General features: G+C 41.6%; 1 protein-coding gene across 1 annotated transcript in view; it reads right to left on the bottom strand.

Annotated features, from left to right (window-relative positions):
* The window catches only part of LOC126428387 (pre-mRNA-processing factor 40 homolog B), a 184,904-nt gene that overhangs the window by 32,481 nt on the left and 131,950 nt on the right, over positions 1 to 20,473 (bottom strand). Inside the window, exons 14-16 of the mRNA XM_050090312.1 lie at positions 19,669 to 19,676; positions 6,901 to 7,011; positions 915 to 1,088 (exon numbers count right to left, since the gene is read on the bottom strand). Of these exons, the coding sequence (XP_049946269.1) occupies positions 915 to 1,088; positions 6,901 to 7,011; positions 19,669 to 19,676 (293 nt within the window). The remainder of the gene's footprint in view (positions 1 to 914; positions 1,089 to 6,900; positions 7,012 to 19,668; positions 19,677 to 20,473) is intronic.

Raw genomic sequence — 20,473 nt, 5'->3', positions numbered from 1 at the left:
TAGTTTCTATTGACACTCTAACATACTTGACGCCATATATGACATTGTAGATAACTGCAATACATTTTACAATAAATACTTGGCACAAAAATGAACACTACATATTCTATCAAACAAGCGACCATCACTACCACACAGAATTAGCTATTACCAATAAGAAATAAAATACAGCATCTGAGAAACTACAGCAGTGACAGAATTCAGCTGTAATTTATAATGATCACAGGAATGAACCATATAAAACACTGTCAAAATACAGCATCGTTTCGGGGAGACTAGTACCTGAGGGTGATAAAAGACTTCTGGCAACAGTGACAAGGGACTGCAATGAAATGGCAATAGGAAGTTAAGCTTTTATGGTGGAACAATACATTCCTCTGATGAAACACAAAGCAAAATGTAATGAGAACAATAGGTAACGCTCCAAAAGAAGGGACTATTTGACGTGCACTCTGAATAATGAAATACTGTAACTGACTGAGCACCGTTATAAACTAGCAACTATAGGTTCTTTTTATACTACAGAACATAAACAGTGCTGAACTTTGTACAAAGGCACCTTTCCATTTCTTCTCAGCTTCCAGACACATTCTACAAGATGAAAAAATGCTGCTTTAGTCTCCAATTTTTATATTTCACTCGTTCAGATGCTAAGTACTACCAATGCTTCACATATGTAATGAGAAATCAGAGAGTCAATTTGCTCTATCTGCCAACCGCCTGCCGAGGAGAACTGTGGGGCACCGCAGGAAGAGCACCACCCACAAAAGAACCCGGTACCTTACCCAAGAGAGCGACTAAAGCTAAAAGCCTCGATTCCCAAAGTCGCGGAAACACCCAGAGTGAGGACGGCCCGAACCGCCGCCCGTTAGTAACGTGCACACGAGTGGTGCCATAGCCTGAGCTCAACTCACAGAGGCGGACCGGACGCGCTTCTTTCGGCTCTTCTTGTGGTGCGCGCGGCGGGTCGAGGCGCCCGCAGTGTCGGAGCTGCTGCCCGACCGGCTGTGGCCGTGCCTCTGGCGCCGGCTGCCGCGACTTCGGCTGCTCGGGTGCTGGCCCTCCTCTGGGCCCGAATCACTTTGTTGCTGTGGATCAAATGTTATTTGTATTTTCACATTCTGATACACCCCGATACAGTATAAAGCAATAAATTAAAATTTGGGAAAAATTGCAATTAGTGTACCAAAATGTGCATTTAATTAAGACACAAAGGAATTAAAGACATTAGTTGCCAGTGGGCACTGATTTATATCAATAGGGTAAGATGAAAATTTGTGGCCAGATCGGGATCTGTACATAGGTCTCCTGCTTACTAGGTAGATGCACTGACCACTGTGCCATCTAGACACATTAGTCACCACAACCCCACGGACTACCCTTGCACTCTAGCACACTCGACTTCTTAAGGGAATTGACAGGATGCCACAGGCAATGAGGCTAACGAACAGGGGCACTACACCAGTAGTGTGCAGAGTAAGTTGAGAATCTGAGTCTGACAGGTGGTATGCTAGGGTAGACTGTGCAGCTGTGGCGACCATTGTGTCTGGGTGACGTAGTGGTCAGCACATCTGCCTAGTAAGCAGGAGACCTGGGTTCGAATCCTGGTCCAGCCACAAATTTTCAACTTGCCTCATTGATATAAATCAGTGTCTACTAGCAGCTAATGTCTGTAACACCTTTGTGTTTTGATTCATAATGGCCAGAGGACCAAAATGGTGTCTGTTCTTCCGGACATGTCAACAAGAACAGACACCACATATGTGCACTTAATTTATTGTTAGAATATAATAGAGGGAAAAATATATCTAAAAACACAGATGATGTGACTTACCAAACGAAAGTGCTGGCAAGTCGTTAGACACACAAACAAACACAAACATACACATGAAATTCAAGCTTTCGCAACAAACTGTTGCCTCATCAGGAAAGAGGGAAGGAGAGGGAAAGACGAAAGGATGTGGGTTTTAAGGGAGAGGGTAAGGAGTCATTCCAATCCCGGGAGCGGAAAGACTTACCTTAGGGGGGAAAAAAGGGGTATACACTCGCGCGCGCGCGCACACACACACACACACACACACACACACACACACACACACACACACACACACACAGCCACAAGCAGACATTTGTAAAGGCAAAGAGTTTGGGCAGAGATGTCAGTCGAGGCGGAAGTACAGAGGCAAAGATGTTGTTGAAAGACAGATGAGGTATGAGCGGCGGCAAATTGAAATTAGCGGAGATTGAGGCCTGGCGGATAACGAGAAGAGAGGATATACTGAAGGGCAAGTTCCCATCTCCGGAGTTCTGACGGGTTGGTGTTAGTGGGAAGTATCCAGATAACCCGGACGGTGTAACACTGTGCCAAGATGTGCTGGCCGTGCACCAAGGCATGTTTAGCCACAGGGTGATCCTCATTACCAACAAACACTGTCTGCCTGTGTCCATTCATGCGAATGGGCAGGATGACAATTTATTGTTAAGCTATACAATATCACTGGCTTACATGATACACAATCCTTTTGTAATGTATCAAAGTTACTCTGATAGCATGTGGTAACAGTGGAGAAAAAGTATCTGGAGAAGGGAGTGGGGAGGCTATAATACAGGAAAATAGAAAGAATGACAAAGAAATACATGACTATGCGAGGAAAGCTGACAGTTTTGTGAGAAGGGAGAGCGTATCATGAAAGAAAGGAGAAATGAAGATGTGAGAAAGTGAAATGAAATTTTTGAGAAGTCAGTCAGGTTTCACAAAAATGTAAAAGATAGAAATGAAGATTTTAAGGAGATAAAACATGAGGAAGCCCCTACAAGAGAAGTCTGAGGGGGAAAAGATTAAAGTGATACGGACTTTGGAAGAGGATGGACAAGATGAGGATGCCTAGGAAGATGCATGAGAAGATGGAAACCAGGAAACCAAGAAAATGCCACAGGACAACGTGCTATAAGGGACTGGAAGATAGCACTCAGAAGAGAGGAGATATACTGGAGAAGATAGGAAGTCTTGTGTTCCTAGCAGACCCTTATTGTGAGGGTAAACTACTCAAGACAATGACAATGACTCTTGTCTCTTCCGCAACTGATATTTGTAGTGTATCAAGTATCTTGACTGTACTTGCAAGCAATGAAACTGGCAGTTGGAAAGGTACATAGGGAAAAAATCTCTTCCACCATTCTGTAGACTTTAAGCACACTACCTGACAAAGTGAAGCACTCAGACAACGCAGTCAAATATCAATGTAACTTCATACACATACGCACCATCGCTGAGTATGTAAAGGATCAGAGCTGCAATTCTCTGTGACAGGTAGGAGGGCCACCAGAGTGTTTCAGTGCTGTTTATGTTTAGTATTGCATCCAGGCCTGGTAGGTTATATAAAGGGCTTGAATAGTACCAAATGTTAAGTAAGGACACAGGGATGCCACATACTCATGTGAGACAATGTTATCATTACCAGCACCTGCCAGTCTGAAAGGAGCCTAATTGTGCTTGTCCACTTGGCTGGCTGGCTGGCAGAAATGTGCAATATGCAGGTTTATGATGCATTCAGATGTGGCCTGATGCCTGGCTACACGGGAATGTGATGGTGAGCATACTAGATGTCAAGCTTCCAGTCAACTACACCTGACCACAACAAGCAACGATTGCCGCACTGTGCACCGAGCTCATCGTAATGCTACCACACCTGCACCTGCCATCTAAGAACAAGTAACGGATTCCCTGCAAAATTCTATGTCAACGCACACCATTGCTTGGAGACTTACATCAGCTGGACTAGCTAATTACTGTCTCGTGTGTACACTGCCATCATCACCACAACACAAACGGCTGCGTTTGGAGTGGTCCTGTGATCAGGAAGCACGGAGTGCTGATGAAGTGCATCACACTGTGTTCGACAAATTGTGGTTCTGCACCTTCCCCTGGGTACCACCGTCAGTGAGCATGGAGGCAGCCTAGAGAGAGATCCCATTCTTCCGATGTTTTTGAGTGGTATGGTATGAGGAGCCATCAGGCATGACTCCAGGTCATAGCCAGTGGTGATTGAAGGAACGTTAACAGCACAACTGAAATAATATCACCTCTCAACAAGTGATGTTTCATTTTGTTTCCTCCTCCCCTTCTGGGGCTTATGTTTTTTTGTCAGGCAGTGTAATGTAAACTTCATAACACCTGGGAGTTATCTAGTGGACTTCCAATAAATATTCAATACACAGACATTTCAAGTGCTTAACTTTGTAATTATTTTTACTTAACAATAAATGATAGGAAAACCATGAATTTTACATTAGGATAGGATAGACAGACAATATTCTAGATAAGAGGAAATAGGCAAATTCTAGAAAAGATAACATTCTGCTGCAGTAATTGTGGCAGTGAGTGAGGTTGCCTGGTCAAAGTAAATGAAAATAAAAGGAATATCAAAATGATGGATTTGAGTGAATACCTTTCTCTTTTGTTCTCTATCACCACTTACAAAGAGCAAGATTCTTTCCTCTAGATTTTTTTGTCTGTTACACTTTTCAGCCACACATAAATCCGGTATGTTTTGTAATGTCACCTACATACTGACCTTAAGGTCACTGTTTCAGTCTTTTCTTCTCTCTTAGAAACCAGCAAAAAACTTACCCAATTCAATTGCTACTCCACTGCCTGGCTACATGTTTCACCCAGGTACATTTCATTTTCATCACAGTGTTTACTTTGCTTTCACTTTCTTCCCTCTGCCAGACATCCATTTTATTTGTTATTTTACTAATGAACTTGGTAACTGAATATCATTCATTGCCTTATTTATCTCTATCCAGATTACACTCTGCTCTTTTAGCTTGTGCCCCACTGACTTTTATTGATGTTTCATTCTAAGTACTTCAAACTAACTTCACTGGTACGTCTGTTCCCTGACGGATTTGTTCATTTTCCTGTCTCTCCCTGTAATTCTCAACTTGCATCTCTCCATTTCTCACTGAAGAATTGTGGTTGTCAGTCCAGCGACTGATTTGATGCAGCTCTCCATGCTACTCTATCCTGTGCAAGCTGCTTTATTTCCAAGTAACTACTGAACCCTACGTCCTTCTGAATCTGCTTAGTATATTGATCTCTTTGTCTCCCTCTACGATTTTTACCCTCCACGCTGCCATCCAATACTAAACTGGCGATCCCTTGATGCCTCGGAACATGTCCTACCAACTGATCCCTTCTTCTATACAAGTTGTGTCAATTTTATTCAGTATCTCCTCATTGGTTACATGATGTACCCATCTAATCTTCAACATTCTTCTGTAGAATCACATTTCAAAAGCTTCTATTCTCTTCTTGTCTAAACTATTTATTGTCTATGTTTCACATCCATACATAGCTACACTCCATACAAATACTTTGAGAAATCACAGGCTTAGGTTGGTTATGGGATTAAAAATTCACTCTCATAGCAATTAGTCAAAACTGATAATATAATTTCTGGCTTCCTGAAAGCACTCCACAACCTTATTATTCTTCTATTTATTTCTTTAGACATCCATCCCTTGTCAAAACTCATTAACTGTTTCTACTTCATTGTTAATTCATACTGTTTTCAGTTCAATACATTGGTTTCACATTATTTTTGTCTTATGTAATTCCTTACCACACCTACCTTCAAACACCCTGATTAATTTCTTCCTTTTAGTGTTCATTTGGGTTTGCAGCAAAGGCAAAAAGAACAAGGTGCTCAACAGAATGCTGATTCGGATACGTTCCATTAAAAATGATTAGTTGGTGCCACAGTATTAGAGAGATGCTCAACAAACTCTATGATAGGTGTTACAAGAGAGAGATTGCACATCATGGCAAAGGTTGCTGTTGAAACTCTGAGAGCACATGTTCCCACAAGACTCAGACATCAAACTGCCAGCGATTAGAAAATCAGAGCCCACTAGGAGGTCCACCGACAATCAGTCTACCTTTGCACCATTTACGAATGGAACAGAAAAGGAGGGAAAATAGTGATACCCAAAATACTCTCCACTACACACCATGACATGGCTTCCAGAGTACAGATGTAGATAATTTTGTTCACTGCTTGCATGTGTTCCATTGTGCTGTATCCACTTTTAAACACAGCTTATCCCTTGCTTTATTAAAATCCAGGAATTTCTCTATGTGATTAGTGATAATTTTAATAAATGTCTCTTACACTAAAGAGAAGATGATAATTTTTTAATGCATTATCTGCTCTTGTGAAAAGATCAGTTAAAGCATTGTTCCAGTTTTGGGAAACTACCTTCAAGTGCTGTCATTTCTTTCTTTATAATCTTTCTTTCATTGTGTCCACTTTTTTTTCCTTCTTCTTCTTCTTCTTCTTCTTCTCCTCCTCCTCCTCCGTGTTGTCCTCCTCCTATCAGACATCTGATTTACTTGTTATTTTATTAATGAAACTGGAAATTGAATACCATAGCTTGTACCCCATATACTTTTACTGGTAAAATTCACTCTAAGTACTTCAAATTAGCGTCACTAGTACATTATAACTGTGGCACCTAACTTGAACATTCTACCTCTGTGAAACACAACAACATCGCAGGCATGCTTCTTTGAACAAGAAGACTAATTTTTTTCAAAAAGTAACACATTAATGGTCTAAAAATCAGTCATATTTACATTTTATTTTCTATACCTATGCGAATGCAAGAATATAAGAGCAAAATCAGCAAACTGTCATATACTGGCAACTCCAGAAGGTAGCACTTGCCTTGGTTCTGTCCATACTGACAAATTGAGCACACATGAGAAGTAACAAGCGAAAAGTAATCTGTGATAGGGTTACAACATAAGACTAAATGCTGTGCATATTGACGGACATGTCAAAACTTAAGCTAGAAAGGGAAACATGCTAAAATGGCAACTAATTTAACACTTACACTGTACGTTCGAGACCGTGAATGAGATCGTCTACGGTTCTTCTTTTTCTTAGACTTCTTTGACCTTGAGTGGTGATGGCTACAAGCTTCTTCATTTTCATGTTGATATTCCTGCAAAGCAAATAAATGAGATTGGATGCAGTTGCTTGAAGAAAATTACAATGCTGGGACCTCTGCTGTGGAAATACAAGTTTGATTATGGAAAATCAAAGTCCAGTAAAGTAAGTTTTATTTAAAGTTTGATTTAAAAAAAGTGTATGCTTCACACCACCAAATTATAAAAAAACTCAGATTTTTAATTACACAACTACACATAAATCGAGGATCCCATCTGGGCTGCATGTGCTGAAGATAGAAATGTGTTAAGCAAGTCAGGTCTCCTACAATCCAATTAAAATGGCTCGATAGTTGATGTCTGTCACTTGTCACTACAGAGTTGTCACACCTGCTGCCAGCTACTGCTCAGTTATGGGCGACACACTAACATGGCGGGTCACTTCACAAATGCTGTTAATGTGTAACGTGGAGCAACACTTAAGAGGCCATCACCAATCCAGAAAATGGTGATCAACAATCTGCGGCAGAACTAAAATCATGACACTTTGTACACAGCGTTTAAGGCTAACCTCTATGAGCAAACTCAAGACAGAAAAATTTCATAATATGTTTGTTTGCGTAGCCATTTTCTGCAGCAAAGTTTCAGTTTCAGCAGTAAAAGGAAATGTAATTTCTCGCTGTCATTGGTTACCTGAAACTATCCTCACACAGGCTACATAGATAGGATGCCACATCGCCAACTGATGAGTAGTCCTGCCTGGCACTTCGTTGCAGATTATAGGCAACACAAGCAGATTTCAAATGAAGAAAGAATGATAGGAAGAAAAATAAGATCAAATAAAAAAGTCAATATGACAACGAAAATGATGTGAATTTAGAAAAATAAAAAGTGTAGCTGCATTTGACAAGATTCAAGCCTTCGACATTGTACACATCACATTAGGTTTATATGCTACCGATTATACTACGTCATTACACTGCAAAATGCTGTTTTATTTATGACTCTGGTGTTACAGTTGCAACAATTAATTGACAGCCTTCACGCAGTGACATGTAAAGTACATCTAATGTAAGCCAATCTTTGTGATTATAATGACTGTATAAAATGATGCTGAATCGCGTCCTGTGCGGAAGGATCAAGCAGTTTTTGATTAGTGCTACATCTACATATATACTCCACTAGCCACCGAGCGGTGTGTGGCGGAGTGCACTATTTGCAGCTTGGGGCTCACCTGATGTTACGCTTGTTTCTGTTGAAGTCCCCCCATTCAGGACAACATACTGCTCTCTGTCTGCTAGAAAACTTTCTATCCAACCACATATGTCACTGGATAGACCGTAAGTGCGCACTTTTTGGACCAAGCGGCAGTGCGGAACTGTGCCGAACGCCTTTCGATAGTCGAGAAATATGGCATCAACCTGGGAGCCAGTATCTAGAGCCTGTTGTATATCATGCACAAAGAGGGCCAGCTGTGTCTCGCATGACCGCTGTTTCCTAAAATCATGCTGGTTTCTGCAGATGAGCTTCTAAGAGTCTAGAAAGGTCATTATGTCTGAACACAAAATATGTTCCACGATTCTACAACAAATTGATGTCAGTGAAACTGGCAGGTAATTATGTGCATCCAATTTTCTACCCTTTTTATAGATTGCTATGACCTGGGCCTTCTTACTGTCCCATGGAACTTTTCGCTGTTCCAATGATCTCTGATAGATGATGGATAAGAATGGTGCTTTTGTAGCATAGTCAACATAAAATCTTACGCGGCTACCGTCTGGGCCAGATGCGTTCCTGGTGTCTAAGGATCTTAGCGCTTTTACAATCCTACATTCACTAAACACTATGTCGGTCATCCTTGCGTTTGTTCGATAATTGAAATGGGGAATGGTGCTGCAGTCCTCTACCGTAAATGAGTTTTTGAAAGCTAGGTTTAGAATTTCGGGCTTCTGTTTATCATCATCCATTACATTACCCATACTGTCAGCAAAAGAAGGTATTGGATTATTTGTAGCATTCATAGATTTTACGTATGACCAAAATTTTTTGGGGTTATTTTTAGAATCTGCAGATGAAATATTGCTTTCAAATTCATTAAAAGAATCTCTCATTGACCTTTTAACAGCTGCTTTCATTTCACATAATTTCTGTTTGTCAGCAGAACAGTGACTATGTTTAAAACGACTGTGCAAAATTCTCTGCTTTCTCAGCAACTTCCTAATATGTTTGTTGAACTAAGGTGGATCCTTTCCCTCCCCTATATTTCTGCTAGGCACATATTTCTCTAGCATGTGGTGGACAATATCTTTAAATTCCAACCAAAGATGCTCAATATCTTTGTGTCCCGTGGTGAATGTTTGGAGCCGACTGAGGATATTCATTAATGACAGTTTTATTTCCTTCCCCAAAAAAGAAAACTCTTCACTGCCCCCCCCCCCCCCCCCCCCACCCCGTTTTTTTTTTTTTGCAAATTCCACTAACACAGAAGCCACAATGACATTATGGTTGCTAATACTTTCTTCTAGATTAACTTCCTCAAAAAGATCAAGTCTGTTTGTCGCCAGGATATCTAACATTTTCTCATCTTAAGTTGGTTTTCTAACCAATTGCTTAAGGTTGTATGTTGAGATCGCTCCTAGAATAACTTCACACGAGTCTTTGCTTCTGCCCCCTGTGACAAACATGTAATTTTCCCAGTCAATGGATGCCAGATTAAAGCCTCCACCTATAACTAATGGATAGTTTGGATATTTATTTCCTATGTACTCAAGACTTTCCCTGAAACATTCTGCGACATTCGTTGCCAATGCTGGTGGTCTATAAAAACATTCTAATACAAAGGTCATTCCTTGTCTAATTGACAGCTTTATCCAGACTATTTCACAGTCCGACCCAGTATTGATCGCAACTGCGTTTAAAGAGCATTTAACTGCAATGAACACACCACCTCCCATAGCATCAGTCCTATCCTTCCTAAATATTGTCCAACCCGAGTTCAAAATTTCATTGCTATTGATGTCCGTTTTCAACCAGCTTTCAGTACTTAACACAATATTGGCATTACTATTGTTTATTTCAAAGAGTAACTTGGGGATCTTGCTACAGACACTTCGACAATTTACTAACATGAGATTTAGCATACTTAAATCCTTTGGAATGACCTTTTTATGCAAACTAACAATTTTTACAGTTGGCACACTCACATCAGTGTCATGAACTGGTAATTTTTCAGGCGAACGGTTTGTTTCCTGTGGGGAGGAACCCAATCTAGAAAACACCCATGTGCATGCCACAAGTACTGTGCTACCCATGTAGCTGCTTTCTGTGTGCAGTGCACCCCTGATCTATCGAGGGGCATCCTACAACCTTCTGTCCCATGGCGTAGCTTGAGGAATCTACAACCATCTTCATCACAGAGTCGATGTAGCCTCTTTTTTAGATTCTTCACTTGACTCCAAACCAGAGGACCCCAGTCCACTCTGGGTACGAAACTGCAAATCGTCAGCTTGGCTTCCATTCGTCGAGAGATGGAGGCCGCCTTCACCAATTTAGCCAGCCGTCGAAAGGACTCAAGGATTTCCTCGGAACGTAAATGTGTGTATTTTGTTAGCAGCACTGTGTGTGTGTGTGTGTGTGTGTGTGTGTGTGTGTGTGTGTGTGTGTGTGTGTGTGCGCATGGGTAGGCAACAGCGGATGGTTTGGGAGTGACGATTGGCACTCTGATTGGAGGAACCAGTTACAAAGTGTGAAGAGTCAACTATCAAGTAATTTTAATCTGACTATCCAAAATCTTGCAACTGCTACATCACTACTTAAGTGCCATCATCATGCTGAACAAATAAATGAAACAAGTAATTTTAGCAAAATTGCCTAGAATATAGTAAACAAAAAATATGAAAATGGAGAGTACCCAGGTAGCAGTAAAAGGAGAAAATGGAATGTTGGCAAATGAGCCATAGACAGTACGTCAGACCTTCATGCAAGGGTTGCCCATAAACTAACGCACTGCATTTTTTTCCTCAGCCGAAAACAATTCTACGAATGCAAAACGTGACGTATGTTGTTATTTGAAATCTCCTCAGTGAGCGCACCAAGTTTCCGTCACTTTCGACAGATAGCGTAGCTATGGGACAGACTCAAAATGGCGTCTGCAGATTATGTATGTCACAAGCAACGTGCCATCATTGAATTTCTCACTGCAGAGAACGAAACTGCAGGGAGTATTCACAAATGATGGTGCAAAGTTTATGGAGCATCTGCTGTCGACAGAAGTTCAGTTAGTAGCTGGGCACGGAGGTCATCAGAAGGCACTTCAGCGGAGCTCTGCAATTTGCAGTGGTCAGGGAGACCATACACGGCTGTCACACCTGACATGTTGCTGTGAGCTGATGTTGTCATTCGCGAGGACAGACGCATTACGACTTGGCAGTTGGAGCTGCATCTGTCAATCAGCAAAGAAAGTGTGGATGCAATTATCCACTCTCTTGGATATTCAAAAGAGTGTGCAAGATGGGTTCCGCAGTGTCTAATGGTGGATCACAAATCACCCAGAAAAAACATTTGTCTTGATTTGTTGCAACGTTTTGAAGCAGAGGTGGAGTCCTTCTTGTCCCAGATTGTAACAGTTGATGAAACCTGGGCCCGAAACAAAACCACAGTTGATGGAATGGCGCCATTCCCGCTCCCCAGATAAGAAAAAACTCGAAGCAACTACTTACGCCGATGAGGTCATGGTCCCTTGTTTTGGGACTGTGAAGGTGTGATTTTCAAAGACAGGATGCCAAGAGGTGGTACCATTAATTCAGAAGCATGTGTCAGCACATTAACAAAACTCAAGATGCGTTCCGGTGACTTTGGCGCCACAGAAACCCTGGAGAAATTTTACTGAAACATGATAACACTTGGCCCCACACAAGTCTGATGACTGCTGAACACACCCCAAAACAGGGGTGGGCAGTGTTACCCCATCCACCCTACAGCCCTGACCTAGGCCCCTCTGACTTCCACTTGTTTGGGCCATTAAACGATGCCTTTTCTGGAAGACATTTTGAGGACGATGAGGAGATGATTCAACACAGTGAAGCACTGGCTCCACCACCAGGGCAAGGATTGTTACCGACAGGGCATAAACGCCCTTGTTTCGCGCTGGAGGAAGGCCATAGAACGGGATGGAGATTACATGGAAAAATAGGGCATGTAGGTAAAACACCATTTTTTTCATGTGTGTAATTCTCATTATGTTCAATAAAGAATTGTTGAAGAAAAAAATGTGGTGCATTACTTTCTGGGCAATCCTCGTAGAACATTTCAGTAATGCGTGTGTAGAGAAGAAACTGATGAATGAGCACTACAATTAACAAACTCAGTTACAATGAGTAATTCATTTGTGCTAAGGGGAGTAATAGAATGCGAGGCAATGAAAATAATCTCAAAACTCAAAAACATCTAGTTTCTGGAATGACACACTTACATTACTTAAAGAATACAGAAATGAATTAGTAAACACACCAACACATTTACCAAACAGTTCAACTGACCAGGGGACCTTTTCTGAAATTTCAACAATTGCAGAGATAAGACCAGTGTATAGAAAGGGAGCAATCATTGACATAAATATTAAGTTGGTGCTTAACTTTGTAGCATTTTTGTTCTGAATGTTGGTATTCTGGTTGCTATGGGTTAATTTATTGATTGTCATTTTTTATTTGTAGTTCGTTGTTGCTATCTGAGTTTACATATTATCATTTTGTCATAGAGGTGTGACAGCAGCAGAGGCAGCCAGAAACACTTGCGCTGTATATGGGGATAATGCCACTGGACAGACCATGGCAAGGATCGCTTTGGCATTAGTGCCTCTCTGCGTTCAGGAAAAACTTCGGCTTTGATGAAGATCATTTAAATCCACAATGATCCACATCAATGTACTCGAGAATTGGCAAATGTGACGAATTTTGACCATTCCACCATTGTGCGACATTTGCATGCAATGGGAAAGGTTCAAGAATAGGGTATATGGGTACTGCATGCTCTAAAACAAAATCATAAAAGTCTGCAGGTGGTGGTGGTGGTTGTTAGTGTTTAACGTCCCGTCGACAACGAGGTCATTAGAGACGGAGCGCAAGCTCGGGTGAGGGAAGGATTGGGAAGGAAATCAGCCGTGCCCTTTCAAAGGAACCATCCCGGCATTTGCCTGAAACGACTTAGGGAAATCACGGAAAACCTAAATCAGGATGGCCGGAGACGGGATTGAACCGTCGTCCTCCCGAATGCGAGTCCAGTGTGCTAACCACTGCGCCACCTCGCTCGGTAAAGTCTGCAGGTGGCCATATGTGCACCTTGCTTGATTATGATCAATAGGCTCATGAGCAACACCGACCATTCCTATCCTGTTCTGTTACTGGTGACGAGAAGAATGTTTTTATGCTAACATCAGGAAAGGAAAGGAAAGGAAAAGAAAGGAAAGGAAAGGAATGGTTGAGCCCAAACAAAGCAGCAACTTCTCTTACAAAATCTGTGCACATCCACAAAAGATAATGTTATGCATCTGGTGAAAGAGTGATGGTGTCATGTACTAGATGCCTTGCAGACACAATCCAAGAACAACAACCAAGAAAACTGCACGAAGTGATGCTTCTCCATGATAAGGTGTGCATTCTACTTGACTGACAAAAACAATATACAGGAGTTGGGTTGGGAAGTCATTCTGCACCCACCTTTATCACACGATCTTGTGCCCTTGTTTTCATTTTTTCCACACTCTGTTAAACTACCTTCAAGCAACTTCCTTTCCGGAAGAAAATGCACTACGAACATGGCTCGATGAATTCTTTGCATCAATACAACGTGATTTATGCAGCAGTAGAATCAAAAAGTTACCCAATGTTGGCACATTTTAGATAGTGAAGAAGAATATACTATTGCTGACTAAAGTCTCTGTTACGTGTATCTGGTGTGCTTATTAAACTTGTAGAAAAATTGTGCACCTACCCAATAATTACAGACCAATTTTATTTGCTTAAACACTTGACAAGTTACTTTATAGAGTAATTCTACACCAAATGGAGTATTTCTTCTGTAAACCTTCCACACAACTCATAACACTACATTGTCTGACCTCCGTATGGGAACATACATAATGGACATGAGTAAAGGTTGCAGGTGTACGGTTGACGACATATGGAAGTTTGGGTCTGGCCACGAGTCGTGCACGGATAGCCAAATGGTAAGGCGACTGCTTGCGATAAGCAGGAAATCCGGGTTTGAGTCCCGGTCCGGCGCAAAGTTTCATTGTCGTCATTCCAATGTACAGCTGACGGTTGTCCTCATTTGCAATTGTGAATTCATTTAAAGTAACACATAACACTGGCTCACAAAAGGGCGATCCACACTACAACAGCAATAGTTACATTTTTCCATGAACTGCTAAACAAAGTGGACAAAGGAAACAAAAGTCAGTGGGACTTCTCTATATTTGCCTAAGACATTAATTCTATGAATCATAGAGTGCTTTTATCCAAATTAGAAACTTAGTAGAACTACTTTTTTTAAATTCATATTTCAAAATATATAAGACAATTTGCTAAACTACATTATAAGAATGAAGGTAAGAACCTAACAGTGAACTCAACTTAACATGCTCTCATTTTGAACTGTGGAGCTCCACGTGGAAGTATTCCCGGGCCACTTCTGTTTCTTTATCCACATTAATGATATAACACAGCCACAAAACTAAGTGCTAGTTAACTATGCTGATGGTACATCTTTCATTACCTCTGACGAAGTTTTTGTTAAATTACAATCAATCTGAAGGCCAGGGTGATACTGTGTGTGTAATGGAATGGTGGTTGGTTGCTGGTTAACAAGATTACTGCTGCCAGAGGAGGAGATGGCACAGAAGGATAGGTTATTGTCCGTCTATAAAGGTTCTGGTATGTTACTGTCTATACAGGTTCTGGTATGTTACTGGTGTATTTCGACAACTTCTGCTTTTCACTGCATATGTGGCGTCCACGAGTGGTGAGACTGTATGGAAGAGATTTTCTGGCGTGGAAAGGGTGACAGCTATCAAAGTTGGAGTATTGTTGGAGGTTGGTGCACTTGATATGAAGAGATGTATTTATGGAGCCGTCTGAGAGGTGGAGGTCAACATATAGGAAGGTGTCTCGTTGAGTTGAGGAGGACCACATGAGCCAGATTTGAGAACAGGTGTTAAGATTATGAAGGAAAGAGTAAAGGTTGTCCTTGCTGTGAATCCATATCATGAAAATGTCACCAATGAATCTCAAGCAGAAGCGGACAAAGTGTTTTCATGGTTGACTGGAAAGGAAGGATCCCTGCAGATGGCCCATAAATTAGTAGGCATACGAAGGTGCCATGGCAGTACCGCAGATTTGTTTACAAGTTTGGCCTTTGAAAGTGAAACGTGGGTATTGTATTAGGAGGGTATTGGGAAAGGTAGTGGTCCATGCCTATAAGGTCATGGGCACGGGCACAGGAGATGGTGGTGTATAAGGATATTGCACCCACAGTGACCAACAAAAGAGTCTGGTGGTAACAGGATAGAAACTGTGGAAAGGTGGCAAAGGATCTTTACATCTACATCAACATCTACATCCACACTCTGCAAGCCACCTGATAGTGTGTGGCGGAGGGTGCCTTGAGTACCTCTATCGGTTCTCCCTTCTATTCCAGTTTTGTATTGTTCGTGGAAAGAAAGATTGTCAGTATGCCTCTGTGTGGGCTCTAATCTCTCTGATTTTATCTTCATGGTCTCTTTGGGAAATATACATAGGAGGGAGCAATATACTGCTTGACTCCTCGGTGAAGGTATGTTCTCGAAACTTCAACAAAAGCCCGTACCAAGCTACTGAGCGTCTCTCTTGCAGAGACTTCCACTGGAGTATATCTATCATCTCCGTAACACTTTCGCGATTACTAAATGATCCTGTAATGAAGCGCGCTGCTCTCCATTGGATCTTCTCTATCTCTTCTATCGACCCTACCTGGTACGGATCCCACACTGGTGAGCAATATTCGAGCAGTGGGCGAACAGGTGTACTGTAACCTACTTCCTTTGTTTTCGGATTGCATTTCCTTAACATTCTTCCAATGAATCTCAGTCTGGCATCTGCTTTACCGACGATCAACTTTATATGATCATTCCATTTTAAATCACTCCTAATGCCTACTCCAAGATAATTTATGGAATTAACTGCTTCAAGTTGCTGACCTGCTCTATTGTAGCTAAATGATAAAGGATCTTTCTTTCTATGTATTCACAGCACATTACACTTGTCTACAGCGAGATTCAATTGCCATTCCCTGCACCAGTCAATTCGTTGCAGATTCTCCTGCGTTTCAGTACAATTTTCCATTGTTACAACCTCTCGAGATATTACAGCATCATCCGCAAAAAGTCTCAGTGAACTTCCGATGTTATCCACAAGGTCATTTATGTATACTGTGAATAGCAATGGTCCTACGACACTCCCCTACAGCACACCTGAAATCACTCTTACTTTGGAAAACTTCTCTCCACTGAGAATGACACGCTGCGTTCTGTTATCTAGGAACTCTTCAGTCCAATCACACAATTGTATATCTAAAAATAAAGATTCTGTAACTTACCAAACGAAAACGCTGGTATGTTGATAGAGACAATAACAAACACACACACACCTGTGTTTGTTATTGTCTCTATCAACGGACCAACGCTTTCATTTGGTAAGTTACAGAATCTTTGTTTTTAGATATATTTTTCCCACGTGGAATGTTTCCCTCTATTATATTCAATCACACAATTGGTCTGATAGTCCGTATGGTCTTACTTTGTTCATCAAACGACTGTGGGGAACTGCATCAAACGCCTTGCGGATGTCAAGAAACACGGCATCTACCTGCGAACCCGTGTCTATGGCCCTCTGAGTCTCGTGGACGAATAGCGCGAGCTGGGTTTCACACGACCGTCTTTTTCGAAACCCATGCTCATTCCTACAGAGTAGATTTCTAGTCTCCGAAAAAGTCATTATACTCAAACATAATAAGTGTTCCAAAATTCTACAACTGATCGACATTAGAGATATAGGATGTGAACAGTGTCTTGACTATAGGATGGTAGGTTAACGACAATAGTTTGGTGGTTTGTTCAGTGAAAGAATTATACCCAGACACAATGGGACAACCAATAGTGAGACATATGGGATTACGTTTATTACATTTGGGGAGTAGGTAAAAGGAAACAGGGTTTTGCTGGCATGGAGGGGGGGGGGGGGGGTTGGGTTGGGGGGGGGGGGCAGGGGTAGGTGAAAGAGGGGGGGGGGATGTGGGTTTGAGAGAGAGAGAGATTTTCATGTGTCAGGTTTTGGGATTGATCTAAGGCCTTGAAGTGCTGCTGGAGGTCTTGTTGGACTTCTGGGATAGGAACACAGACATAAGGTTTGTATGCACAGTTGTCGGAAAGCTGGCGGAGCCCCTGGCCACACAGTCACTGTAATTCATAACCAAATGGTTCAAATGGCTCTGAGCACTATGGGACTTAACATCTGAGGTAATCTGTCCCTAGAACTTAGAGCTACTTAAAGCTAACTAACGTAAGGACATCACATACATCTGTGCCCGAGGCAAGATTCGAACCTGTTACCGTAGCGGTTGTGCGGTTCCAGACTGAAGCACCTAGAACTGCTCGACCACAGCGACTGGCAATTCATAACCACCGTAGACGGCTAAGGATAAGGTCTAGATTAACTGTCAGGTTACGGATAGCTGCGTGTTTGCGGCTCCCTCCGTATCATTAACCTCTATTCCCAAAATTCGCTTCACTTGGTCCTTCTCAACTCAATGAGCCTACTTCCTAGAAGTTGATCTCCACCTCTCAAATGGCTCCATACATACATCTTTTCATATCAAGCACACCAACCACCAAAAGTATTTCCACTTTGACAGCTGTCACCCTTTCCATGTCAAAAAGCCACCCACTGACATCACATCTGCCATGGAAAATAGTTGTTGAAATATGCTGATAACATTACCAGAGCCTTTACTGACAGACAATAACCTGTGCAGCTCACAAATAACTAGATTACCTGTGTCGTCACCTCCTCTGACACCAGTACCCCTGTTAACCAGCCACTGATTAACACTCTTCTTAATCACCCAGTATCACCATGGTTTTGAGAAGCTCAACCACATTCTTCACTAGAGCTTTAACCCCTTCTCTAGGTGATTTGAGACAAGGGATATCCTACCCAAAATCCTGCTCAAATCAACAAAAGTAGTGTTCCAATGCCTGCACAACCTACAGAATATCCTTATTCATCCCAACTTCAATCCTGCTTCCAATCCTGCACCCCATGGGCCATTCCCTTGTGGTTGACCCAAGTGCAAGACATGTCCCATACACCCATCCACCCACCCCCACATGAACAGCCACAGCCAAACTCTGGCAAACAACGAACATGACCATCCAGTATCTGAACATGCAGCCACCATGACACAAATGACTTCAACAGCTGCATCACTACATTTACCATTTGGATACTTCATTTCATCACAAGTTTACCTGTACCATACAGGTTGGAATTGTCACTTCAGTATATCCTGCACTCTCGCAATCACCTGGGCTACACTTTTGCTAACCTGTTCTCATTGTCTCATCTTACCTTTCCCCTTCTCTTCACACCACTCCTTCCCCATCCACATCATGTATGCCTTCAGCCACCACTCTTCTGCCTCTCTCTCCCCCTTTTTCACACCCCTCTCCCTTATTGCCCCCCCCCTTCAGCACCAGCTTCTGACACACACCCTCTCCCCCCCCCCCCCCCCCCCCCAATCCATCCCTTGTATGCTCTACTCTTTGAACTTCTTTCATCCTGCTGTTCAGCGAAAGACCTGCCTCAAATTAAACTGCTACTTCTTCTTGCTTCAGGAGACCTTCCCTGCCTCCTTCCCATCTCCGTGAAACCCAATCAATATTCAACAATCAATATCGCTGCCACCACAAACACATACATTTGGGTGTCTGTGTGGTTGTATGGGAATATGTGTACACGTACTAGAAAAGGAGCAAGAGCTCGAAGCTAAAGTTAACTGTTTTCTATTACATGTTTCTGTGTGTCACACAGGATTTACATATTTGTTTACATATTTTTCCATCCATTTTCATTATTGTTATGTATAGCCAGTCTCAAGCGGACATTAGTAATGAATCACTGCCTACCACATATACGCCTCATAAACATAAATTTTCAGATGTGATTGAGGAATCTCTTTAAAAGGAGTAGTTACAAAATTTCCTTATTTAAATTTTTGATAAATATAACAACTCCTCCTGTCCTTCGACAAATATACTATGGATTAATCGACTTGTGTTTGCATTTGGCACTGAAATTTAGGGCGAGGAACCCGTAGTCTACAAGGATAGGATTTTCGTGCTTCAGAAAAGATCTATTAGAATAATTGTTAATACAGGCAAACATCTGTCCTGTAGTGACTACTACGTCAAGTACAATGTACTGATAAGTACTCTTTGTATGTCTAAGTTGAAACAGTTGTTACCCTTTCACTGCTGGTGGCATGTATACACATCCTGCTACACTGTTCCTAAGATATTGTGGGTGTGTATATGCATGTAAATTGGATTTTGGGTTTTCCTGCAGTGCTACGGATGTCTGAATGCGTCCAGAGCAGCCGATGTCTCACTACGGTGGGTGAGTTACTTCCATACCTTAGTGAATAAAAAACTTCGAGTATTTATCATAAAACATATGTGCCTCAATGAATGCAAAGAAGAAGAAGAAGAAGAAGAAGAGAGAGAGAGAGAGAGAGAGAGAGAGAGAGAGAGAGAGAGATCGCTTCGAAATCTTGAATTGTTTGCGAGATTTGACATTGTTCTGACTACACGATTCGCAATGCATTTGGACGTTAATGGGAGCATTGCGTGTGACTGTTCTTCACACACAAAACCCAATAACGTGAGAACAAAATGAAATATCATTCTGCCCTCAATTTTACATAACATTTTAATATCTTATCTACATTTCATTCACTGTAATGTATGAGCTAAAGTCAACCAAATGCAAAGTTTACTCAATGCAACTCTTTAAAAGGTCATACAATATCTACTTTAATTAAAGAAGCGGAGTAGTAGGACTGATGACGAAAATAAATTCAGTTAAAGATACCAGACTGTAAGAGGTGCAAAAATCAGAATATTGAATGATGTGCATTTCATATTAGCCGGAACTTTGTCTCTCAACACAGGCACCAGCATTTTGCAAGCAGTACAGACATAACAAAAACTCCCTCAGAATGGAACGCAAAGCTTTGTCTGTAGCAGTGAAACGGTTACTTAAAAGAAGTTTACACTCAAAGATTTCGGAACTTCATTATTGATAGTACCATTGCAGTATGTTAGAGGTGGTAACTGTTTATAGTATCTAATGTGCTGCTAGTTGTATATATTCATTATATTTATGGCATGATATCAGTTTTTTCAAGGTACAAAAATGATTATGTCCAAGC

This window comes from Schistocerca serialis, chromosome 12, assembly GCF_023864345.2.
Source record: "Schistocerca serialis cubense isolate TAMUIC-IGC-003099 chromosome 12, iqSchSeri2.2, whole genome shotgun sequence".
Classification (NCBI taxonomy): domain Eukaryota; kingdom Metazoa; phylum Arthropoda; class Insecta; order Orthoptera; family Acrididae; genus Schistocerca; species Schistocerca serialis.
Note: the sequence above shows the minus strand (reverse complement) of the source record. Positions and strands in the feature narration are given on the sequence as shown.